Source organism: Thalassophryne amazonica, chromosome 9 (genome assembly GCF_902500255.1).
Source record: "Thalassophryne amazonica chromosome 9, fThaAma1.1, whole genome shotgun sequence".
In the NCBI taxonomy this organism is placed as follows: domain Eukaryota; kingdom Metazoa; phylum Chordata; class Actinopteri; order Batrachoidiformes; family Batrachoididae; genus Thalassophryne; species Thalassophryne amazonica.
Genome location: NC_047111.1, coordinates 98,464,740 through 98,491,961, shown reverse-complemented (window position 1 = coordinate 98,491,961; position 27,222 = coordinate 98,464,740). Strand labels below are relative to the sequence as shown.

The 27,222-nt window shown below is 44.1% G+C and overlaps 1 protein-coding gene across 7 annotated transcripts in view; it reads right to left on the bottom strand.

The window, feature by feature from the left end:
• The window catches only part of sytl2a (synaptotagmin-like 2a), a 51,228-nt gene extending 24,541 nt beyond the window's left edge, over positions 1-26,687 (bottom strand). For 6 of the 7 annotated variants that reach the window (XM_034178843.1, XM_034178845.1, XM_034178847.1 and 3 more), the window contains exons 1-4: positions 26,584-26,687; positions 9,115-9,450; positions 7,492-7,640; positions 1,245-1,368 (exon numbers count right to left, since the gene is read on the bottom strand). In XM_034178843.1, the coding sequence (XP_034034734.1) occupies positions 1,245-1,368; positions 7,492-7,640; positions 9,115-9,215 (374 nt within the window). In that variant the 5' untranslated portion in view covers positions 9,216-9,450; positions 26,584-26,687. Of the gene's footprint in view, positions 1-1,244; positions 1,369-7,491; positions 7,641-9,114; positions 9,451-26,583 lie in introns of those variants that run through there. The other variant, XM_034178846.1, reaches the window with a different exon arrangement.
• Positions 26,688-27,222: the final 535 nt, after the last annotated feature.

The following is a 27,222-nucleotide window of genomic DNA, read 5'->3' as shown; positions in this document are numbered from 1 at the left end:
AATGTTGGGTCTGAACTTAAGCAGATCCTCTTGACCATGTGTAGATGCCAAATGATTGGTCGATGGGATACTTGCTTGAAATAGCTGTTGAACAGTTGTACCTCATGAATCTGACAGCAAATGCACCTCATAGTGCACAGGAAAAATGAAAGTCCATAGAGATATGTTCTCAAGGAAGGAAAGAAACAAATGACTTCAAACTTGTGGACTCTAAAACTAATCTTGATTTGAAAAAAAAAAAAAAAAGTCCTTATGAGATGTATGTAAGATGTTGTGGCCAGCAGTATAATCTCATTACTCACAGTGCCTGTTCTCTTGTGTACCTTTCACTGTAACGTACTTATGCAAGCTGCAACAAGAACCTCTCACCCATGCCAAACCCACTGTGAATAATGACTGCAGTTATGTAATGTTCAAGATCATGCAGGTCTACACTCATTTATACCAAGCTGAAGTTGAAAACTAAAGTATGAGCAGTACTGGAAAACATGAGCATATTAATAACATAATGTTAACATAATAACATTTAAAACCTCAAAAGCCTGAACTCCCAGCACAATGTCGATTGTTCACTGGTTAGCTAAAATCACAAATTTCTAACAAAATATTTGTCCTATGAACTTTCCGTTTTCAAAGCATTCATCCTTGACCCAAAATACATAAACACACCAAACAGCAAATGTCAGCTCTCCCTGCGTGATTGAAGCCATACACACAGAGACCACTTGGCTATTGTAATATAGACTAGCTTGGTCACTTTGACATAGGTGGGCATGTTCATCTTCATTCATCCAACCCAGGGTACACCAGTCTTGCCACGCTCCACCAGTTTACTGGACTGACAGGGAGTTAAGCAGAATCAGGAACTGCCAGGTTGGTGGCACCTAGCTCCAACCCACTCGCTTGAAGATCTATGGGTTACGCCATGGAGGGTATATGATTTTTTACAGTTCAAAAGACTTCAAGTAAGCCTTTTTAAGAAATAAATCAGGCTTAATTATGAGTCCTTGCTGACAGGTAAAGCTCTACTCAATGATGAAAGAGTAGTTATAAGTCAAAAGCCTCACCCGTCATTAGCAGAGCAGTAAACGAGTGCACAGGGAACACTAATTTCAGTAAGTTAAAATAGTGATCATTTTGCATCGTTTGTGTTTTGCAGTAAATATTTCAACACCTGTAATTGTGGTATCCAGATAATAGATGTGTAGACCCAACTGTGTTGTGGTTTGGTTCATCTTGCTCACCTTTTAGTGCTGGGCTGTCTGTGAGGCTCCTGAAGGAGTCCTGAGAGTTCAGGCGGAACGAACACTTCTTTGTTTTCACTCGCAATGAAACTAGGCCTCTCGGGCGCAACCTGGGAGATCTCCACTGTAGCACAAAATGTAAAGAACATCAGTGCATATTATTTGTACTTATGGAACCGCTACTATCATATTTTCAGGATATATCACAAAATGTACCTTCATTTATCACAGTCACCATTGGTTTTTGCTTACATTTCACCCACTGTCTCACTTTTCTTGGCACCCAGCTTAGGAGTTGTTTCTTGGAAACACTTAAAATCCCACTCACAATAAGGCTTTTACAAAGGCTTGTAAATTCCTTCAGTTTATCCAGTGTGTGATCTAATTTAGTTTCCTTTAGAATGCCAGTTATTCACCAAGTATTAGAAAAAGACAGATTCTGCCCCCATCCCCACCTGTGTGAGCTTGACATGACACCAGTAAGAGGAAATACATCTCAGAATAGTCTTAATCTAACCTGGATTGTACCAAATGTTACAAAGACTGGAGTTACATTTGTCATTTTATGTCACTTTTGAAATCCTAATTCAAAATTAAATCAAATAAACAAAACCTGAGGGGCACACATTGTTAGTATGTAAAATGACGTATAAAATCTTTATCCATCCATCCATCCATCCATCCATCCATCCATCCATCCATCCATCCATCCATCCATCCATCCATTTTCTTCCACTTTATCCAGAGTCGGGTCACAGGGGCAGCAGCTCAGGCAAAGCCGCCCAGACCTCCCGACCCACACACACCTTCCCCAGCTCCTCCGGGGGAACCCCAAGGCGTTCCCAAGCCAGCCGAGAGACGTATTCCCTCCAGCGTGTCCTGGGTCTTCTCCGGGGCCTCCTCCTGATGGGACATGCACGGAACACCTCTCCAGTGAGGCGTCCAGGGGGCATCTGGAAAAGATGCCCGAGCCACCTCAACTGGCTTCTTTCGATGTGGAGGAGCAGCGGCTCGACTCCGAGCTCCTCCCGAGTGACCGAGCTCCTCACCCTATTTCTAAGGGAGCGCCCAGCCACCCTGCAGAGGAAACTCATCTCGGCCGCTTGTACTCGCGACCTCGTTCTTTCGGTCATGAGCCAAATCTCATGACCATAGGTGAGGATCGGAACGTAGATCGATCGGTAAATCGAGAGCTTTGCCCCCCTACTCAGCTCTCTCTTCACCACGATGGTCCGATACAGCGACCGCATCACTGCAGACGCTGCACCGATCCATCTGTCAACCTCACGATCCATCCGTCCCTCACTCGTGAACAAGACCCCGAGATACTTAAACTCCTCCACTTGAGGCAAGGCCACTCCACCGACCTGAAGAAGGCAAAGCACCTTTTTCCGGTCGAGAACTATAGCCTCGGATTTGGAGGTGCTGATTCTCATCCCGGACGCTTCACACTCGGCTGCACACCGTCCCAGTGCACACTGATTTGACGAAGCCAACAGAACCACATCGTCCGCAAACAGCAGAGACGAGATTCTGTGGTTCTGTGGTGCAGAGAGGATCTTTATGCATATAATTTAGTATTGGCATTATATCTATGCAGAGGAAGTATTTGCCCCCCATCTTTTGGTATTTCTTAATAAATCACTTTCTGTACAACTTTCCAGGTTTATGTGACCACATGGTATCTAATCTACTGTATATCCCATTTTCTGTTTGTTTTTTGCTTGGCAAGTATTCATGGCACAAACATGAATGATTTATTTATTTACAGGTTACTCTAATGTAAATACAAGTCCAATTACTTCCTCACATGGATTTTCTGACCAGATATATAACCCGGTTCCCATTCATGGATATCTGATGGAAGTGGCATGAAGTGACATAGGGTGCTCTTAGACTCTGTATGCCAACAAAATTAAGACTAGATGTTAAATACAATGTAGAAATTGTGCAGCTTGTTTTTATAATATTTTCTCTTTGCTCTAGCCTTTTGTTGATGTTCTGGAATGCTACCTCCTAATAATGGTTCAAGGAAGGTACAGATTTAAAATAGTGAAACCAGTTTAGCTTCTCTTTGAAAATGGCAAGAATCTATGCTATAATAGCCATGTAGCCTCTGTGTGTGTGCATGTGTATGGCTTTGATCAAAAAGAAACACAATTGCCGTTTGGTATGCTTATGTATTTTGGGTCAAGGATGAACGCTGCGAAAACAGAAAGTTGACAGGATGAACGCTGCAAAAGCAGAAAGTTTACAGGACTAATATTTTTGGAAAAATTAGCAATTTTAGCTAACAGTGGACATTGTGCTGCAATGCACCATCGGAGTTTGGCGTTTTAAATGGTATTGTGGTTCATGTTAGTTTAACAGTGTTGTTAGTGTTATTGATTTAGGTTGCTTTTGTAGTTCAATTGGTTTAGTCAGTTTAATTAAATATCATGCTGGTGTTACCATGACTGAGTTAAGTGTCATGTTGGTAGTACCATGAGTGAAACGTGTATTGCGTTTGATGTCTTCCACCACAGTCTTTGTTTGTGTCTAAAAACAGAAGTACCTGCTTGCGACAGAATGTGAAAAGACAAGAACCTCTGTGTGCGTGCAACTTCCGTCATGGACAAATTGAGGACAGTTGACATTTGCCGTTTGGTATGCTTATGTATTTTGGGTCGAGGATGAATGCTGCCAAAACAGAACAAGCAGGATTAATATGTTTTGGAGAAACTAACGGGACTAATATGTTTTGGAGAAACTACAGATATTAGCTAACGTTGCTAATTACATTCTGGATGAACACGCCATTCCAGCAGGGGCCAGTAAATCATCTTTATATTAAAAAGTGTGTGTGCTTTAGTAAGTTCAATGTAAGTACATAATATAATTTTAAATATGTTAAGAATACATGGATGACGCAAGAAACTGAAAACACATATTTCCATTGCGGTCCATTTAAAAATCAAATGATAAAACAGAAGTAAAAATAAAAATAATAATAATGTGTATATGATCACAAGAACCTAAATAATTTATCAATATATTAAGACAGTAAATTAACAACAAAAAAGTAATTAACAGGAAAGAAGGTAGAGTTCTTCTAAATACTATTGAGGTCTAAGGTTCTAAAAACATTCTGGACTCACACACCATTACATATTGACTCACACTGGACTCGTTATAGAAACTTGGCATAATTTATTGCCACCCTTGAAAAATGTCAGATACCTATTTTATAAACACTACCATATCTAGAGCCCACGGATCCCCACAGGCAATGTGCTAGTTTATTGTTATTAGTGAAGCTAGCGGGAACGTCTTTTCAATTGGGACCCGGGACTTTCATCTCGCTACACATCTCCCCACCATTTCTGACTTTGTCCTGAAGTCACAGGTGCATGTTAACATACTCTGTGATCCACATCCTGTTCGTGACGTCAGATTGAAGCAGCAGGACCTTCGTGGCCGGGACGACGGTGGGGGATCGAACCCACGCGGCTCGCACCAAAAGACCATTCCTCTACCAGGTCACCCAAAGGGGAACTCCCCGTTAGCCAAGCTAGCGGGAACGTCTTTTCAATTGGGACCCGGGACTTTCATCCCGCTATATTAGTATAATATCAACAAAATGATCTTCGTGTCATGAGATCTGTGTTACCAAGGACACATAGACTTACATTCCAGAGAACCAGTAATGTGAACATTTTTCCACCTGACTGACTGACATGAGACAGCTGTGAACGGACCTCTGAGGACAAAGAACAGTCCAGTTAATGTACTTCAAAGAATCCCAGTAAGAGGAAGCACAGGAATAACTAATGTACGGAAAGATTTACACCCACAATCCCATGCTAGCTGTCTCCTTTATCCTGTCTGAAATAACAAGTACAGTTGAGACTAGCAGTTCTAATTTTCCCAATATTTGGTAATGACTGAGGGGAGTTGTAGCAAATGTAACTGTGGTAACCACAGAATGCTAGTACGCTTAGCATGCTAGTATGACAAGACAGACAAAATGATGTTTAAAGTAGATGTCACAGATTTTTGACATGGACAAGAGCACACAAACCAGACAAAGCCAATGTAGGATGAGTGAAAGTGGCAGCGTCCTACAAAAAGTAAAGAAAAGGCATTGTGACGTTGTTTCTGTATCACTACATGGAGTTCAGTACAATGGTGGTTTTAACAATACTAAAGCCCTTAAATGAATTATGTTGCATTTTATCCATGAATGTAAAGAGGGTAAAAACATTCACATTGTCACTCTTGGAATGAGAGAACTGTATCAAACCAAGCTAGCTATACTTAGCAAACAAGCTAGTCACTGAGGCGATTGTTAGCTCTTCTGAAATTTTTTTTTAACAATAATTTAAATTTTTTAATTTCAAATTATTTTTATTTATATAGAGCCAAATCATAACAGAGTTGTCTCAAAGTGCTTCACACAGGTAAGGTCTAACCTTACCTGTAACCCCCAGAGCAACAGTGGTAAGGAGGTAAAGGTGGTAAAGAAAAACTCCCTCATCAGATGGAGTTTTTCTTTACCACTGTCAATAATGCAGTTTGAAGAAATACTGTACAAAGTTATAGAACACAACATAGCAAATATGTTGAGGTTATGGATATAGCTAGCAAACGTTAAGGCCCAGTCACACAGCACTTAACGAAGGGTGACGAGGCCCTGACAAAACAAGAAATCTGGACTTTCGTTGACTGTCGTTGACATCGTTTAACCTTCGTGCAGCCTCGTTCCTGCAGCTGGCGCTACGTCAGGATTTTTAATGGTACAGTCACACGGCACATGACGATTCCTGAACGAAGGGAAAACGTAAAAAATGTCACAATTCGTTGAGAAAAGGTGGACGAAAGAGTTTTTATCACCGAACAGTCTGCGAAGCAAGATCGCAAAAGGGACGAAAGAGGAACTTAACAAAACCGAAGCTCATGATCTCAACGCTTTAACGAAACGCACCTGGAGCCACAGCTGGAGCAGTGTATGTTTGCATCTCTGTATTCCAGGACTCGGCGCTGGGTCCTGGAGAAACTGCAAACAGAATCTGTGGAGATCTGTGCGCACGCTGGTGGACCACCTGCTCCTCGTCCAGAACAAAAGAGGATTCATCTCCATCATTATCAGAACCCTCACTGTGTGGATTCTGATAATGATGGAGATGATCCCTCTTTTGGTCTGGACAAGGAACCAGAGCAGGTGGTCCACCATGCGCACAGATCTTCACAGCTTCTGTTTGCAGTTTCTCCAGGACTCAGGCACCATGAGCTCCGTCCCAGCGCTGAGTCCTGGAACACAGAGATGCAGACACACACTGCTGCCGTTGTGGCTCCAGGCGCGTTTCGTCGAGATCGTGAGCTTCGGTTTTGTTAATTTCCTCTTTTGTCCCTTTTGCGCTCTTGCTTCGCAGACTGTTTGGTGATAAAAGCTCTTTTGTCCACCTTTTCTCATCAAATTGTGATGTTTTTTACTTTTTCCCTTCATTCAGGAATCGTCATGTGCCGTGTGACTGGGCCAGCTTCCAGAGCAGCAGCAATCTTTAATATACAAATCTTAAACTTGTGCAAATTGTACTTGAGTTTTGGTTAGTACAACCCCAATTCCAATGAAGTTAGGACGTTGTGTAATATGTAAATAAAAACAGAATACAATATTTGCAAATCCTCTTCAACCTATATTCGATTGAATACACCACAAAGACAAGATATTTAATGTTCAAACTGATAAACTTTGTTTTTGTGCAAATATTTGCTCATTTTGAAACGGATGCCTGCAACACATTTCAAAAAAGCTGGGACAGTGGTATGTTTACCACTCCGGATCTGGATTCTGGATCAGGATTTAAATTTGTACACTTCACTTTGTCGAATTTTGAGGATTACAGTACATCAAAACTACTTCACGGATTATCTTTTATTTTGAGTCCTCGCCAACCCGTGGCGGACGTCAGAAATCTCCAATTCCTCTTGTCCTACTATATATTGGTTTAAATAAGAAGGATAGCACAGTGGAAAATATCTGGGCTTGTCCAAGCAGGTTCATGTAAAGTAAGTATTTTGTTTCCATGTGATTTATAAAGTGTTGTTGGGATCTGATAAGCAGTAAGGCCATTGTTGGTCATTTTAGAATTTACAGTTATTATTTGTCAGAATTGTCCAGTTTATCCTGTGGTTGTTATCCGAGGAGGGAACACTAGCTCATGAATGTCCAGAGGGTAGTGCCACATGAAAGTTAAATGCTACTCACATATAGTCAGTGGTGAGCGTTTAATGGATGCCCTGATGATGTCGGAGCCGTGGATCCGATCCTTGTGACGAAGCATCTTGGCCTCGTAAAACCAGTCTCCCGTCATGTACTTTAGCTGGTCTTTGTCAGTCGTTGTCCTCTGCAGTTTTCTTGAAGAAAACCCACGGGTAGTCATTTCACAATACAAAAATGCTCACTTACAAATTCTGCGTTCAAGAAAGCGAACAGCTGCAGCATAACACAACGTCAAAATTAATGATTTGATGGATTTACAAATTAAATGGGAATTATATAACGGCTGAGTGGATCCTTGTGAGTTGATTGGTGCTTTGTATGTCACTTATTCGTCCCATTTATGTTGCGTTGCATTTAGTGTGCAAATATGGTTCCATTTACCGTGCAAATCTGGTTCCATACATTTGTATCATTGCACGCTGTGAACCCCGCACACACACCAGTGGGGGCGGAATTTACCTAAACATGGCGGAGCTTGTTTTGCTGACGGACGACGATTTGAACAAGCTAATTGACAGTTCTTCTAACACACACACACACACACACACACACACACACACAAATCCATAAGCCATCTGGAGGCATGACGAGATGTTAGGATGAAAACCTAGACAAATTTCTGATGCAATTTTTCACTGGACTGAGGAAGGTCACAAAGTCTCTCTTTTTTTGGAAGTATCACATACTACATCATCATAATTATTTTTGAACTATCTAACTGTTTTCCAAGTTGACTGAGAACAATTTTGGACTCCTATTTAAAGCTCATGTTGGACTCTTGATGTCAAAGCACCAGTGACACACACCAAAATGTAAGTACCTTTTCTGTTGTTTATAAATTAATATAATATCATATGACAAAGATCCATTTTTGCCATTATATAAAACAAATAATGATTTTTTTTTATTCTTTCAATGGAACAAATATTTCATGAGGTGAAAGATGGAATGCTCCATCTTTCACCTCATGAAATATTCGTTCCATTGAACTCATAAACACTCATTATTTGTATATTATTACACTGTTTTGTATAATGGAGCAGTGTTAGCTCTTAGCATTAGCACACCTCCGTTTTGTTGTTTGATTAACCACCTCCATATGGCACAAACAACATACAATAAGAACAAAAATAATCGTTGTTTACTAGCATGCAAACATCCACTGTTGACAGATGAAGGTTGTCTACATTTACTGCGGAAGCTGATGCTACTGAGGAAATTCCGACTAGTATAAGCGATAAGAAAATCTTTTTCAAAACATACATCCAATATGTACTGGGAAGCAGGGGTGGTGGCCAAGTGGTTAATGCACTTGGTTTCAGTTCAGAAGGTTCCGGGTTCAAATCCCACCCCTGCCACATTTCTCCATGTAATGTGGAGTTGCGTCAGGAAGGGCATCCAGCGTAAAACTTGTGCCAATTCAACATGCAGATCCACCTTGGATTTGCTGTGGCGACCCTGAGTGCAAACAAGGGAGCAGCCGAAGGGACTTACTTTGCATCCAATATGTACTGGGAAAAGCATTATGTTTCAAGAATTCAAAGTTCAAAAGTAGAGGGTTTTGTTTTTTTTTTAACAGTTATGACTTTTAAGTTAAAAGAAACTCACTGGACACGTCTCTCATCAATCTTCTTCAGGGCAGCATCTCTCTGTAGGACGGCCTGGATCGCCTCCTGCTCCTCCTCTGTCAAGAAACTCAGGTCGATCATGGTTGCTGTGTCTTGTCCTGATGTTGCTCTGAGTTTGTGTCCCAACAAAATTACGGGTTCATGGAGCTATTCTTCCACTGAGAGTTGTGTTGCATCCATGCTGACTGAGATGAAGCACTCGTGGGTTTCATCTACATTCACTACTTTGGAGCTTTGCTGGTTTTGGACATAGTTGTTCTTGGTTGGATTTGTATTGGACAGCTACATTTGATCCTCTCTTCACATGAGTTTGTACCTGAAAGACACAAGAGACAAAGCTGAAATTAATAACAAATCAGTCACATGAATGTTAGTCCTGACACTCGTACTTTGAACCTCCACCACCCAATGTTTCAAAAGTCAATGTACTGTACAGGTTTAAAATTTATTCTTTCAAGCTTGATGCCTATTCTGACACAATTACTTGTTTCCAGAATGAATCAAGTATTAGACTTATGCACAATTTGGGGTTCAATGCCTTCCTCAAGGATGGGTAGGGTTTGAACCCCCGCCAACAAAAGTAAAGCACAATATTTTATGCATATTCCTAACAATTTCCATGCATAAATGCAATGCATGTTTCGCATTTAACAATCACAAACATGCTTTAGGATAAGAATAACAATACTAATAATTATAAGGCCTCCTGTCCATATAGCATTTTTTTCTGGCAGAAAGATCTGAGAGGGTGCCAAGAAAGGTTTGATCCAAGCATCTTATCTCAACATATTCTCAAAAAGAAAATGCAGTCCTCATGGAATTAATTTCTATGATCAATCAATCAATCAATTTTTTTTTATATAGCGCCAAATCACAACAAACAGTTGCCCCAAGGCGCTTTATATTGTAAGGCAAGGCCATACAATAATTATGTAAAACCCCAACGGTCAAAACGACCCCCTGTGAGCAAGCACTTGGCTACAGTGGGAAGGAAAAACTCCCTTTTAACAGGAGAAACCTCCAGCAGAACCAGGCTCAGGGAGGGGCAGTCTTCTGCTGGGACTGGTTGGGGCTAAGGGAGAGAACCAGGAAAAAGACATGCTGTGGAGGGGAGCAGAGATCGATCACTAGTGACTAAATGCAGAGTGGTGCATACAGAGCAAAGAGAGAAAGAAACAGTGCATCATGGGAACCCCCCAGCAGTCTACGTCTATAGCAGCATAACTAAGGGATGGTTCAGGGTCACCTGATCCAGCCCTAACTATAAGCTTTAGCAAAAAGGAAAGTTTTAAGCCTAATCTTAAAAGTAGAGAGGGTGTCTGTCTCCCTGATCTGAATTGGGAGCTGGTTCCACAGGAGAGGAGCCTGAAAGCTGAAGGCTCTGCCTCCCATTCTACTCTTACAAACCCTAGGAACTACAAGTAAGCCTGCAGTCTGAGAGCGAAGCACTCTATTGGGGTGATATGGTACTACGAGGTCCCTAAGATAAGATGGGACCTGATTATTCAAAACCTTATAAGTAAGAAGAAGAATTTTAAATTCTATTCTAGAATTAACAGGAAGCCATGAAGAGAGGCCAATATGGGTGAGATATGCTCTCTCCTTCTAGTCCCCGTTAGTACTCTAGCTGCAGCATTTTGAATTAACTGAAGGCTTTTTAGGGAACTTTTAGGACAACCTGATAATAATGAATTACAATAGTCCAGCCTAGAGGAAATAAATGCATGAATTAGTTTTTCAGCATCACTCTGAGACAAGACCTTTCTAATTTTAGAGATATTGCGTAAATACAAAAAAGCAGTCCTACATATTTGTTTAATATGCGCATTGAATGACATATCCTGATCAAAAATGACTCCAAGATTTCTCACAGTATTACTAGAGGTCAGGGTAATGCCATGCAGAGTAAGGATCTGGTTAGACACCATGTTTCTAAGATTTGTGGGGCCAAGTACAATAACTTCAGTTTTATCTGAGTTTAAAAGCAGGAAATTAGAGGTCATCCATGTTTTTATGTCTGTAAGACAATCCTGCAGTTTAGCTAATTGGTGTGTGTCCTCTGGCTTCATGGATAGATAAAGCTGGGTATCATCTGCGTAACAATGAAAATTTAAGCAATACCGTCTAATAATACTGCCTAAGGGAAGATGGTATAAAGTGAATAAAATTGGTCCTAGCACAGAACCTTGTGGAACTCCATAATTAACTTTAGTCTGTGAAGAAGATTCCCCATTTACATGAACAAATTGTAATCTATTAGACAAATATGATTCAAACCACTGCAGCGCAGTGCCTTTAATACCTATGGCTATGGCTATGATAAAAAGCACTCACCTTCAGCAGGGTCCAATCTGCTATCACAGATAAAGATTTTGTTTGTATTGTGACAGATTTTATGTCACATTTCAACCAAATGTAGACAGAGGTCAGACACAGCCAAGGCTCAAACCAGCGACTGTTTTGTTGATGGATAACCTGCTGTTACAGCCGAACCACAAGGAAGTAACCTACAAAACAATCCAGAACCCCAAAATATGAAACTGCTAGGTAAACCATTCATATTGGAAAGTTGAAACTAAACAGAATTTGCTGAGGAGTAACATACGTTAAGCTACTAACAGTCAAAAATCAAAAGCAGCAGACAATACTAGAGTCTTCAAATTTTAGAAACTGCTGAGACTTTCAAAGGCTTGACGACACATGATTACTTCAGTGCCCAGGTGTGAAACGCGGCAGTGCTGCTGCTTTGCCTTTAAGATAAAACAGATGTTTTCTGAGGAATGGCTGAAAGGTCTGACAATGTCCAACAGCACAGAACACCTAGGAGGCATGAAAATAACACTTCTTTTTCTGACATTCACCTTTTTTTAATATAAAAAAAAAATGACTTGTCTGATCAAAATACAAACCACAGACAAGCATAAAAAACAAAAAACAAACAAAATCAGCTGATTGAGAAAATCTGATGTGGTACTGGAGTACATAGTTCCACTAAATACTGCCAGTCCACCAGATTACTACTGGGTTCCATAACAAACTGCATGTATGGTGTTGTGTGAGGAGGTACTGAAGAGGAGGTACTGCTGGCCCACCACCACCAGATGGCGCCCTGCTTGGAGTGCGGGCTTCAAGCACGAGAGGGCGCCGGAGCCACTGGGAGTGACAGCTGTCACTCATCCTCAGCGCCAGCTGTCACTCATTCATCTCATCACCATCACCATAAAGGCCGGACTGCAACTCCACCTCCTCGCCGAGAAATCAGCTACCATTCAGTTAATTTTCTCTGCTGACTCAAAACATTGAGTATTAATCTGAACTTCTTTGCAGCCGTTTTCCTGGTGTGTCCTTATCTGTGGGATTGGCGTTTGGTGTGATCTGCGACGGCTTCGCCTCACACCCCAAACCAGATAAGTGGTGAAACAGGAGCTGCACGAGTGTGTGATTGGAGGTGGAGGTGCTCCCTCCTAACTAAACACTGACTGTGGGATTACTGAGTGTGCGAACTCACACTCATCAGGACTGTCTCTGTTTTCTGCCAGCAGTACCGGGTCTGACTGCTGAAGACAGCGGCCACCTGGGGCGCAGGGCTTGGCAGCTCCGGTGTTCTTCAGCTCCGTTGGTGGTGGAAGCTGTGTGGGGATCCGGCTCTTCTCTCGCCAGGCGTCTTCTATCGTCGAGCCTGCCCACACGTCACCTAGTGTATGATTGACAGTCCACCATATTGTTATTGTCTGTACGTCGTTGTGCGATTCACAACATTAAATTGTTACTTTTGGCTTATCCATTGTCCGTTCATTAACGCCCCCTGTTGTGGGTCCGTGTCACGACACTTTCACAACAGGATTTCTCGGCCAGCGTCATGGATCCCAAGGGGCGTCAACCATCGCTTGAACAGCCAATGGAAGAGCGAGGTGCACAGGCGCCAGCAGGAGGCGTGTTGGGTGAGCTGCAGCACATCTTAACCGCCTTTACCGCTCGGTTGGACTTAGTTACCGAGCAGAGCAGTGTTCTCAATCGTAGGATGGAGGCTCTCACCGCCCAGGTGGAAGCGCGTGCTCAGGGCGCTGCTGCAGCACCTCCTCCTGCTGACCGTGTGCCAGAAACAGACATTCTGCTGGTCATTCGACGAACCCCCCCACCTTCCCCTGAAGCATACATAAGCCCTCTGGAGCCGTACGGAGGCTGTGTGGAGACGTGCGCAGACTTCTTGATGCGGTGCTCGCTCATCTTTTCACAGCGTCCCGTGATGTACGCAGCAGACGCCAGCCGGGTGGCTTATGTGATCAATTTGCTTCGAGGAGAGGCACGCGCCTGGGCTACGGCGCTTTGGGAGCAGAATTCACGGCTCCTAACGGTTTATACTGAGTTTGTGAGGGAGTTCCGAAAGGTGTTCGACCACCCTCATAGAGGCGAGACCGCTTCAAGTGTGCTGCTGTCGATACGGCAGGGGCGTCGGAGCGCAGCGAAGTATGCAGTCGACTTCCGCATCGCGGCAGCGCGAGCCGGCTGGAATGCTGTTGCGCTCCGCGCCGCCTTTGTAAACGGACTGTCTCTGGTCCTTAAGGAGCACCTGGTGGCAAAGGACGAGCCGCGGGATTTAGATGGGCTTATCGACCTGGTTATACGGTTAGACAACCGATTAACGGAACTCCGACGGGAGCGAGACGAGGGGCGTGGTCAGGTACAAGCCGTCCCTCTTCCTCCCGGGTCTGAAAGGAAGCCGACTTCCCCACGCTCCACTGCCAGGGCTCTCCACGTGACAACAGCTCCCCCTGCTGACGTTGCTATGGAAACGAGCAGGGCCAAAAAACGATCAGATCAGAGACAAAGGAGGCTGATCCGTGGAGAGTGTTTTCTCTGCAGCTCTACCGAGCACACACAGAGAGAATGCCCCAAACGGTCAAAACAGCAGCACTCGTCCTTAGAGACTGGGCTAAGGGTGGGTCACAACACCCACGTGGGGAAACCCCGACGATATGCACGAATCCCAGTCACGATCCTGAGTGGGGATCTAACCCTTCACGCCCCAGCACTGGTGGACACGGGGTCGGAGGGGAATCTGCTGGATAGCAGATGGGCAAAGGAGGTTGGGCTCCCTCTAGTGGCCTTACCGTCACCATTGTCGGTGCGGGCGCTAGATGGCACCCTTCTTCCACTAATCACACACCAGACACAGCCAGTGACGTTGGTGGTGTCTGGGAATCACAGGGAGGAGATTGTGTTTTATGTAACACCTTCTACCTCCCGAGTGATTTTGGGTTTTCCATGGGTGTTAAAACACAATCCCCGGATTGATTGGCCGTCTGGGGTTGTGGTTCAGTGGAGCGAAACCTGCCACCGGGAGTGTTTAGGATCCTCGGTTCCACCCGGTGTGACAGCTAAGGAGGAGGTTTTAGTCCCCCCCAATCTGGCGGCGGTGCCGGCCGAGTACCACGACCTTGCTGACATCTTCAGCAAGGATCTGGCACTCACGCTGCCCCCGCACCATCCGTACGATTGTGCCATTGATTTGATACCGGGCGCTGAGTACCCGTCCAGCAGGCTGTACAACCTCTCACGTCCGGAACGCGAATCAATGGAGACCTACATCCGGGACTCGTTAGCTGCCGGGTTGATCCGGAACTCCACCTCCCCGATGGGTGCTGGTTTCTTTTTTGTGGGCAAGAAGGACGGCGGACTCCGTCCATGCATTGATTACAGAGGGCTGAACGAGATCACGGTTCGCAACCGATACCCGTTACCTCTGTTGGATTCAGTGTTCACGCCCCTGCATGGAGCCCAAATTTTCACGAAATTGGATCTTAGGAATGCTTATCACCTGGTTCGGATCCGGGAGGGAGACGAGTGGAAGACGGCATTTAACACCCCATTAGGTCACTTTGAGTACCTGGTCATGCCGTTCGGCCTCACCAATGTGCCCGCGACGTTCCAAGCATTGGTTAATGATGTCTTGTGGGACTTCCTGCATCGGTTTGTCTTCGTATATCTACACGATATACTCATCTTTTCTCCGGATCCTGAGACTCATATCAAGCATGTACGTCAGGTCCTACAGCGGTTGTTGGAGAACCGTCTGTTTGTGAAGGGCGAGAAGTGTGAGTTCCACCGCACTTCTTTGTCCTTCTTGGGGTTCATAATCTCCTCCAACTCCGTCGCCCCTGATCCGGCCAAGGTTGCGGCGGTGAGAGATTGGCCCCAACCAACGAACCGTAGGAAACTACAACAGTTCCTCGGTTTTGCAAATTTCTACCGGAGGTTCATCAAGGGCTACAGTCAGGTAGTTAGCCCCCTGACAGACCTGACCTCCACAAAAGTCCCCTTCACCTGGTCGGATCGGTGCGAAGCCGCGTTTAGGGAGTTGAAACGTCAGTTCTCGACTGCACCGGTTCTGGTGCAGCCCGATCCCAAGCGCCAGTTTGTTGTTGAAGTGGATGCCTCTGACTCAGGGATAGGAGCCGTGCTGTCCCAGAGCAGGGAGTCCGACAAGGTTCTCCATCCATGTGCCTACTTTTCCCGCAGGTTGACCCCAGCTGAACGGAACTATGACGTTGGCAATCGGGAATTTCTTGCGGTGAAGGAGGCTCTTGAGGAGTGGAGACACCTGTTGGAGGGAGCATCGGTACCATTCACGGTTTTCACGGACCATCGGAACCTGGAGTACATCCGGACCGCGAAGCGTCTGAACCCCAGGCAAGCCCGCTGGTCGCTGTTCTTCGGGCGTTTTGACTTCCGGATCACCTACCGCCCCGGGACAAAGAACCAACGATCTGACGCCCTGTCCCGGGTGCATGAAGAGGAGGTCAAGACCCGAGCTGTCAGACCCCCCTGAAATCATCATCCCCGAGTCCACTGTCGTGGCCACCCTTACCTGGGACGTGGAGAAGACCGTCCAGGAGGCCCTGACACGGAGCCTGGACCCGGGGACAGGTCCGAAGGACAAACTGTACGTCCCACCAGAGGCCAGGGCTGCGGTCCTTGACTTCTGTCACGGTTCCAAGCTCTCCTGTCACCCAGGGGTGCGAAGGACCGTGGCAGTGGTCCGGCAGCGCTTCTGGTGGGCGTCTATGGAAGCCGACGTCCGGGAGTATGTCCAGGCCTGCACCACCTGTGCCAGGGGCAAAGCCGACCATCACAAGGCCCAAGGCCTCCTCCAGCCTCTGCCTGTGCCTCGTCGCCCCTGGTCTCATATCAGCCTGGACTTTGTCACGGGCCTCCCACCGTCCCAGGGCAACACCACCATCTTAACGATAGTGGACCGGTTCTCCAAGGCGGCCCACTTCGTGGCCCTCCCAAAGCTCCCAACGGCCCAGGAGACTGCAGACCTCCTGGTCCACCACGTCGTGCGTCTGCATGGGATTCCAGCAGACATTGTCTCAGATCGTGGTCCTCAGTTCTCCTCCCAGGTCTGGAGGAGTTTCTGCAGGGAACTGGGGGCCACCGTCAGTCTCTCGTCTGGGTACCACCCCAGACGAACGGGCAGGCAGAGCGGACGAACCAGGAACTGGAGCAGGCCCTCCGCTGCGTGACCTCCGTGCACCCGACGGCCTGGAGTGACCATCTGGCCTGGATCGAGTACGCTCATAATAGCCAAGTTTCATCTGCCATCGGCCTCTCCCCATTTGAGGTGTGTTTGGGGTACCAGCCCCCATTGTTTCCGCTAGTGGAGTGAGAGGTCGGGGTGCCCTCGGTCCAGGCCCATCTGAGGAAGTGCCGTCGGGTGTGGCGTACCGCCCGCTCTGCCCTGCTCAGAGCCCGGACGAGGGCTAAGGCCCATGCAGACCGCCGGCGTTCCCCAGCCCGTGCATACCAGCCCGGGCAGGCGGTTTGGTTATCCACAAAGGACATACCTCTGCAAACGGAATCCCAGAAGCTGAAGGACAGATTTATAGGACCCTTCACCATCGTGAAGGTCCTCAGTCCAGCCGCAGTGAAGCTGAAGCTGCCAGCTTCACTGTGGATACATCCAGTATTCCATGTCTCCAGACTCAAATCCTGCCACACCTCTCCCCTCTGTGCCCCCGGACCGGCGCCGCCGCCGCCTGCCCGGATCATCGACGGAGAGCCGGCTTGGAATGTGCGCCGACTCCTGGACGTTCGTCGAAAGGGCCGGGGGTTCCAGTATTTGGTGGACTGGGAAGGATACGGACCCGAAGAACGCTCCTGGGTGAAGAGGAGCTTCATCCTGGACCCGGCCCTCCTGGCCGAATTCTACGCCCGGCACCCGGACAAGCCTGGTTGGGCGCCAGGAGGCGCCCGTTGAGGGGGGGTCCTGTTGTGTGGGCCGCTGAAGAGGAGGTACTGCTGGCCCACCACCACCAGATGGCGCCCTGCTTGGAGTGTGGGCTTCAAGCACGAGAGGGCGCCGGAGCCACTGGGAGTGACAGCTGTGGTGAAACAGGAGCTGCACGAGTGTGTGATTGGAGGTGGAGGTGCTCCCTCCTAACTAAACACTGACTGTGGGATTACTGAGTGTGCGAACTCACACTCATCAGGACTGTCTCTGTTTTCTGCCAGCAGTACCGGGTCTGACTGCTGAAGACAGCGGCCACCTGGGGCGCAGGGCTTGGCGGCTCCGGTGTTCTTCAGCTCCGTTGGTGGTGGAAGCTATGTGGGGATCCGGCTCTTCTCTCGCCAGGCGTCTTCTATCGTCGAGCCTGCCCACACGTCACCTGGTGTATGATTGACAGTCCACCATATTGTTATTGTCTGTACGTCGTTGTGCGATTCACAACATTAAATTGTTACTTTTGGCTTATCCATTGTCCGTTCATTAACGCCCCCTGTTGTGGGTCCGTGTCACGACACTTTCACAACATATGGATTGTAACCCTATGGACGGATTAGCTACAAATGTGTGTGACAAGCAGTTGGTGTTTGTCACTTGATGGGTGTTTCCAGCTCGTGGTTATTTGGCGTCACTGTCACGGCCATTGAAAGAATATTTGGTGTTGGGGGTGCTATATTGAGTGGTCCCACAGTCAGACAAGACCATGTCCAAAAAGACTGCACACAGTATTCAGACAGCACAAAATTTATTACATTTCATTGAAAATCCCATTTTCTGTGACAGGGCACAGAGCTCGGGCTTATTTACACACATACATTATCATCATCATCATCAACAAATCACTAGATGCTCAAAAAAAGGCCAGAAAGTGCTGCAACTAATGTTACGGGCTTTTGCATTATAGAATACTTAGTCACAGTTACTGTCTATTCTCAAAAATGTCAAACTTTAAATTTTGGTGTAAATAAACACGGAAACATATTTTGATAGGTTTATTAATTAATTATTCCAACAGGGGGTGCTGTGGCACCCCCACTTTCCACAGCTGTGGTTACTCTACTCAATTTTTAACAGTAGGTTGGAAATCTGACACCATCACCCTGAGCTTTTCCTCTGTGCATGACTGTTTAATGGAACCAAAGTTTGATTGATTTCAGTACGTCTCTCACAGTGACGTTCCTGTATTGCTAGCTAGCATGCCAGCATCTCCGTAAGATATCTTTGCAAATCACCTCAGAGTTATTATCTGCTTACAAAAGCAGCATTTTGATTAGGAGTGCTTATTTTAAACTAAATTTTGTAAAATGTAAGAGGAGAAAAAAAAAAGCAAAACATATTAGACCATTGGACTAAACCATTACTTAAAAAGCCATCACTTGACCCAGCTATCTTAGCTAATTATAGGCCAATCTCCAACCTTCCTTTTCTCTCAAAGATTCTTGAGAGGGTAGTTGTAAAACAGCTAACTGATCACCTGCAGAGGAATGGTCTATTTGAAGAGTTTCAGTCAGGTTTTAGAATTCATCATAGTACAGAAACAGCATTAGTGAAGGTTACAAATGATCTTCTTATGGCTTCGGACAGTGGACTTATCTCTGTGCTTGTTCTGTTGGACCTCAGTGCTGCTTTTGATACTGTTGACCATAAAATTTTATTACAGAGATTAGAGCATGTCATAGGTATTAAAGGCACTGCGCTGCGGTGGTTTGAATCATATTTGTCTAATAGATTACAGTTTGTTCATGTAAATGGGGAATCTTCTTCACAGACTAAAGTTAATTATGGAGTTCCACAAGGTTCTGTGCTAGGACCAATTTTATTCACTTTATACATGCTTCCCTTAGGCAGTATTATTAGACGGTATTGCTTAAATTTTCATTGTTACGCAGATGATACCCAGCTTTATCTACCCATGAAGCCAGAGGATACACACCAATTAGCTAAACTGCAGGATTGTCTTACAGACATAAAGACATGGATGACCTCTAATTTCCTGCTTTTAAACTCAGATAAAACTGAAGTTATTGTACTTGGCCCCACAAATCTTAGAAGCATGGTGTCTAACCAGATCGTTACTCTGGATGGCATTTCCCTGATCTCTAGTAATACTGTGAGAAATCTTGGAGTCATTTTTGATCAGGATATGTCATTCAAAGCGCATATTAAACAAATATGTAGGACTGCCTTTTTGCATTTACGCAATATCTCTAAAATCAGAAAGGTCTTGTCTCAGAGTGATGCTGAAAAACTAATTCATGCATTTATTTCCTCTAGGCTGGACTATTGTAATTCATTATTATCAGGTTGTCCTAAAAGTTCCCTAAAAAACCTTCAGTTGGTTCAGAATGCTGCAGCTAGAGTACTGACGGGGACTAGCAGGAGAGAGCATATCTCACCCGTGTTGGCCTCTCTTCATTGGCTTCCTGTTAATTCTAGAATAGAATTTAAAATTCTTCTTCTTCAACACATCTCCTTCGCATCATCCGTGAAGAGAACACCTCTCCAACGTGTCAAATGGCAGCGAATGTGAGCATTTGCCCACTCAAATCGGTTACGACGACCAACTGGAGTCAGGTTGAGACCCCGATGAGGACGATGAGCATGCAGATGAGCTTCCCTGAGACAGTTTCTGACAGTTTGTGCAGAAATTCTTTGGTTATGCAAACCGATTGTTCCAGCAGCTATCCGAGCGGCTGGTCTCAGACGATCTTGGAGGTGAACATGCTGGATGTGGAGGTCCTGGGCTGGTGTGGTTACACGTGGTCTACGGTTATGAGGCTGGTTGGATGTACTGCCAAATTCTCTGAAACGCCTTTGGAGATGGCTTATGGTAGAGAAATGAACATTCAATACACGAGCAACAGCTCTGGTTGACATTCCTGCTGTCAGCATGCCAATTGCACGCTCCCTCAAATCTTGCGACATCTGTGGCATTGTGCTGTGTGATGAAACTGCACCTTTCAGAGTGGCCTTTTATTGTGGGCAGTCTAAGGCACACCTGTGCACTAATCATGGTGTCTAATCAGCATCTTGATATGGCACACCTGTGAGGTGGGATGGATTATCTCAGCAAAGGAGAAGTGCTCACTATCAGAGATTTAGACTGGTTTGTGAACAATATTTGAGAGAAATGGTGATATTGTATATGTGGAAAAAGTTTTAGATCTTTGAGTTCATCTCATACAAAATGGGAGCAAAACCAAAAGTGTTGCGTTTATATTTTTGTTGAGTGTATTATTAGACTCTATTGGCTTTGCTCAAAATGTAAATGAGTCCACCCACCACTTTAATCATATCTTAGATCTTGTTCTGACTTATGGTATGGAAATAGAAGACTTAACAGTATTCCCTGAAAACTCCCTTCTGTCTGATCATTTCTTAATAACATTTACTCTGATGACCTACCCAGCAGTGGGGAATAAGTTTCATTACACTAGAAGTCTTTCAGAAAGCGCTGTATCTAGGTTTAAGGATATGATTCCTTCTTTATGTTCTCTAATGCCATATACCAACACAGTGCAGAGTAGCTACCTAAACTCTGTAAGTGAGATAGAGTATCTCGTCAATAGTTTTACATCCTCATTGAGGACAACTTTGGATGCTGTAGCTCCTCTGAAAAAGAGAGCTTTAAATCAGAAGTGCCTGACTCTGTGGTATATGTTGTGTGGGCCGCTGAAAAGGAGGTACTGCTGGCCCACCACCAGAAGGTGCCCTGCCTGAAGTGCGGGCTTCAGGCACGAGAGGGCGCTGCCGCCTCAGGAACAAGCCGTGGTGACAGCTGTCACCCATCATCCGTGACAGCTGTCACTAATCAACACATCTGGTATAAAAGCAGGAAGACACCTCCACCAAACTGCCGAGATATCATCTTCATCTGGAGGTAATACTCTCAGCCCTTTTTGTGAGATTTATAAATCTGTTATTGTGAGTGTTTGCAGGAGAACCGGTCGTGTTTTCGGAGGCTGTGCAAGACGGCGCTCCTTTTCATCTGAGACCGCTGCAATGTGTTGAGTGAGAGGTGGAGGTGGCATTCCCACCATTGTTACTGGGTGTTCACACACCCACCCTTTGACTGTCTTTTGCTTTCTGCCAGCAGTACCAGATCCGACACGCCGGGAGGGTGGCCACCTGGGGACTCCGGGACTTGGCGGCTCCAGTATTCCTCGGGTTCAGGTGGCGGTGGAAATCATGTGGTTCCGGTTCGTTTCCAGACGGGCGTCTCCTATCGTCGAGCCTGTCCACACGACACCTTTATTAATTGACTGTTGCACATTCTGAATCTGCTGTGTTTGGTTGTGACATTCACAACAGTAAAGTGTTATAATTTGACTCCTTCCATTGTCCGTTCATTTACGCCCCCTGTTGTGGGTCTGTGTCACTACACTTTCCCAACAGTATAACTCACAAACTCGTAGCTTAAAGCAGATAACCCGTAAGTTGGAGAGGAAATGGCGTCTCACTAATTTAGAAGATCGTCACTTAGCCTGGAAAAAGAGTCTGTTGCTCTATAAAAAAGCCCTCCGTAAAGCTAGGACATCTTTCTACTCATCACTAATTGAAGAAAATAAGAACAACCCCAGGTTTCTTTTCAGCACTGTAGCCAGGCTGACAAAGAGTCAGAGCTCTATTGAGCTGAGTATTCCATTAACTTTAACTAGTAATGACTTCATGACTTTCTTTGCTAACAAAATTTTAACTATTAGAGAAAAAATTACTCATAACCATCCCAAAGACGTATCGTTATCTTTGGCTGCTTTCAGTGATGCCGGTATTTGGTTAGACTCTTTCTCTCCGATTGTTCTGTCTGAGTTATTTTCATTAGTTACTTCATCCAAACCATTAACATGTTTATTAGACCCCATTCCTACCAGGCTGCTCAAGGAAGCCCTACCATTATTTAATGCTTCGATCTTAAATATGATCAATCTATCTTTGTTAGTTGGCTATGTACCACAGGCTTTTAAGGTGGCAGTAATTAAACCATTACTTAAAAAGCCATCACTTGACCCAGCTATCTTAGGTAATTATAGGCCAATCTCCAACCTTCCTTTTCTCTCAAAAATTCTTGAAAGGGTAGTTGTAAAACAGCTAACTGATCACCTGCAGAGGAATGGTCTATTTGAAGAGTTTCAGTCAGGTTTTAGAATTCATCATAGTACAGAAACAGCATTAGTGAAGGTTACAAATGATCTTCTTATGGCCTCGGACAGTGGACTCATCTCTGTGCTTGTTCTGTTAGACCTCAGTGCTGCTTTTGATACTGTTGACCATAAAATTTTATTACAGAGATTAGAGCATGCCATAGGTATTAAAGGCACTGCGCTGCGGTGGTTTGAATCATATTTGTCTAATAGATTACAATTTGTTCATGTAAATGGGGAATCTTCTTCACAGACTAAAGTTAATTATGGAGTTCCACAAGGTTCTGTGCTAGGACCAATTTTATTCACTTTATACATGCTTCCCTTAGGCAGTATTATTAGACGGTATTGCTTAAATTTTCATTGTTACGCAGATGATACCCAGCTTTATCTATCCATGAAGCCAGAGGACACACACCAATTAGCTAAACTGCAGGATTGTCTTACAGACATAAAGACATGTATGACCTCTAATTTCCTGCTTTTAAACTCAGATAAAACTGAAGTTATTGTACTTGGCCCCACAAATCTTAGAAACATGGTGTCTAACCAGATCCTTATTCTGGATGGCATTACCCTGACCTCTAGTAATACTGTGAGAAATCTTGGAGTCATTTTTGATCAGGATATGTCATTCAAAGCGCATATTAAACAAATATGTAGGACTGCTTTTTTGCATTTACGCAATATCTCTAAAATTAGAAAGGTCTTGTCTCGGAGTGATGCTGAGAAACTAATTCATGCATTTATTTCCTCTAGGCTGGACTATTGTAATTCATTATTATCAGGTTGTCCTAAAAGTTCCCTAAAAAGCCTTCAGTTAATTCAAAATGCTGCAGCTAGAGTACTAATGGGGACTAGAAAGAGAGAGCATATCTCACCCATATTGGCCTCTCTTCATTGGCTTCCTGTTAATTCTAGAATAGAATTTAAAATTCTTCTTCTTACTTATAAGGTTTTGAATAATCAGGTCCCATCTTATCTTACGGACCTCGTAGTACCATATCACCCCAATAGAGCGCTTCGCTCTCAGACTGCAGGCTTACTTGTAGTTCCTAGGGTTTGTAAGAGTAGAATGGGAGGCAGAGCCTTCAGCTTTCAGGCTCCTCTCCTGTGGAACCAGCTCCCAATTCAGATCAGGGAGACAGACACCCTCTCTACTTTTAAGATTAGGCTTAAAACTTTCCTTTTTGCTAAAGCTTATAGTTAGGGCTGGATCAGGTGACCCTGAACCATCCCTTAGTTATGCTGCTATAGACGTAGACTGCTGGGGGGTTCCCATGATGCACTGTTTCTTTCTCTTTTTGCTCTGTATGCACCACTCTGCATTTAATCACTAGTGATCGATCTCTGCTCCCCTCCACAGCATGTCTTTTTCCTGATTCTCTCCCTCAGCCCCAACCAGTCCCAGCAGAAGACTGCCCCTCCCTGAGCCTGGTTCTGCTGGAGGTTTCTTCCTGTTAAAAGGGAGTTTTTCCTTCCCACTGTAGCCAAGCGCTTGCTCACAGGGGGTCGTTTTGACCGTTGGGGTTTTACATAATTATTGTATGGCCTTGCCTTACAATATAAAGCGCCTTGGGGCAACTGTTTGTTGTGATTTGGCGCTATATAAAAAAAAATTGATTGATTGATTGATTGATTGACCTAACTGACGCTGCTAATTCTTGAAACACACACACACACACACACACAAAATCCACTCCGCTGTAAGCTGTCTGGATGCACGAAGAGCTGTTCAGATGAAAAGCTGACATGATTTTTGACTGGACTGACGAACTACACAGTCTACACAGCCGAAATCAGTGCACAGCATCACTGGACTACACATCACAATTTGGACGTTAGCAGCAGTGGAACACCAAAATGTAAGTCCCTTTTCTGTTTTTTATAAATTAATAAAATATCAAATGACAAGGATTTATTTTAGCCATTATATAAAACAAATAATGAATGTTAACATTCTTTCAATGGTACAAATATTTCATGAGGTGAAAGCTAGAACATACCATTCAATGAGGCAAATTAACCATCAAATGTAGTCTTCAAAATACTTGTTTCGCAATGAATGAATTAACTGTTCATCAAATGAACTCAAACTATATTTTTTTCTGAACCTTAAAAATGCACAGTGCAGTTAATTTGAAGACGTCAGCAGGCTTTAGAGCTTTTTTTCTGTTGCTTATATTGCTCTACTGATGAGCAATTTGTGTTTGGTACTTATTATGATATGTTATGCATCTTTAAACTTTCTATAATTTTATTATATTTTCTTGTTTTATTGTGGATATGATGCTACCAAATTAAATTCTTTACATTACCTTCTTGCTGTGAGGCAAAAGTGCTAACCACTAAGCCCCCCTACTACCCAAATAAAATGGTTTGGACATAAGATTTCTTGTAAGATTGTTAATTGTCAGGTCTGATCGTCAATAATGTTTTAATGCGACTAGAATGGAAAAGGTAACCCCCCCCCAAAAAATCAAATCAACTATAGTTTGGTAATAAATGAAAATGCACACAACATACTGTTGAATGTATGAAAATTTTAAATCAAAAACTAACACACTAAAGAAAGTCAAGGTCAAAACCTCAAGATTTAATAATAAAAAGAAGAAAAAAGTAAACATTAAACCAAGTAAAAGACTCAAAGTGATGATTTACAAATTCAAACTTTTGATTACATATTTGGTCACTATATCTCCAAAATATTTAGGTCGGATTTTGCATCTGCCATCAAAAAGCATTTCTTGCTTATGCACATTTTTGGAAACCATGTGTTTGCCGACAAACCTTTTACGCAGATTTTGATGGAAGGTAATGCAAACTAACAAGAGCAGATGGGAAGAACTTAAAATTGAATATTTTAATTATTTACATAATTTGTGTTGACCTGTGTGATTTTTGTTGATGACTGTCAAATTAAAGCCTCCAGTCTGCCTTTTTGGTTCACATTCACATTTTGATTTCAACTCCAATATACTATGTTGAAGTATTGGTGGTAGAGTGTGTTTATGACTGTAGCTTCTGTTACATTACATTATAGATTCATTATGAACAACTGAGTGAAGACTGTAAATCCTTGTATTGGAAGAGTTTGTTGTGCAGTTTATGCCTGAAAAAAAAAAAAAAAGAATGTTGCATGACCTGTTATACTGAGGAGATAATTTCCCTGTTGCAATAGTGATGCATTTCCTCAGAAAAAATATCCTTTATCTGTTTTGGCCAAATGAGTATCGCTAAAATCACAATCACCCTTTGTGTTGTTGTTCCCCAACAACCTAGTTAATCTGCAGATCTGTACTATGCACTATACAATAGAAAATATGGGTGAGCAGCGCTTGCACACCCATTATTACATGACTATAATGCAACGATTTATTAAATATTGTTCCTTCACTTCTTCTCTGGATTAATAAGATTATGAGCAGGGGTAAATATTTATCCAGTGCAGACTTTTGGAAGTCTCCTCACTTCAGTAGTTTCTCCTGTACAAGGCGGCTGTTCCTCATGTTTGCTTAATGTCGCTGACAAACCTGACTGCACAGTCACGTATTCCAAGAAGAAAAATGTCCCAACAGCACATTTCTGTCCAAACAGCCAACTTATGGAGCTGACTGTGCAGCTGGATTAACAGGGATTTCATCATTAGGTGTAAAGCAACCACATCTATCTCTTAGAAAACTGGTGGAACCTGAAGACAAAATTAGTAGGCAACATTTGGATTTGCCTATGCAAGAAAAATCAACAGCAGGGAAGTATAAGGAGTGACATCTGGAGCACAAACAGATACTTTATCGGGGATTTCTAACTGGTACAGGTAAAAACACAACTTCAAGTTTGCTCGAACAACTTTAAGTTGAAACACTAAACTTGGACATTTGAAGCAACGTATTCCTCAGACCATAACCTGCTGGCTTTGTAAAAGCAAGCTGAACCCTGAGTGGATCAATGTCGTCACAGCATGGACAGAAAGGAGAAGCTGGTCGTGACAGGGTGAAAAGTGAAAAAGCAGCGAGCTCACCTCACACTGTTGCTCCTTCCTCAGTGAACTCTACAACTGGAGCCTGATCCTCTGCAGGAGGGAGGAGCACCAAGCTCAACCCTGCAGAACACACTAAGGCTTCCATAAACTAAGAGAGCACTCAGAGTGAATACCTCAGTCAAAGCTCAGCACGAGCTGAAAAATTCCTATGAACATTACCGACGTCACCCACACCATAATGTTTGTCATTTATTTACGACTGACAAGTTTAATCAAGATTAGTGTGCTCGTGTTGAGACATTAACGGCAATGGTGAAATAGGTTAATCCTGATCAGCATTGTTACACTGCTTGTCCACCAAATTTCAGTGCAACACACACACACATTTGAATTAATTTATTTTTTTGGAAAATAAATGAAATAGAGCAACATGATGTCTTAGTGGTTAGTACTGTTGCCTCACAGCAAGAAGGTTCTGGGATCACTTTCCTCCTGGTCCTTTCTGTGCACCATTTGCGTATTCTCCCTGTATTTCCGTGGATTCCCTCGGGTTGGGTCGGCTTCCTCCCACTTCCAAAGAGATGCGGGTTAGGTGAATTGGAAACTTTGAATTGACCGTAGGTGTGAGTCTATATGTGGCCAGATTAGACTGGAATCCTGTCCAGCGTGTACCTCGCC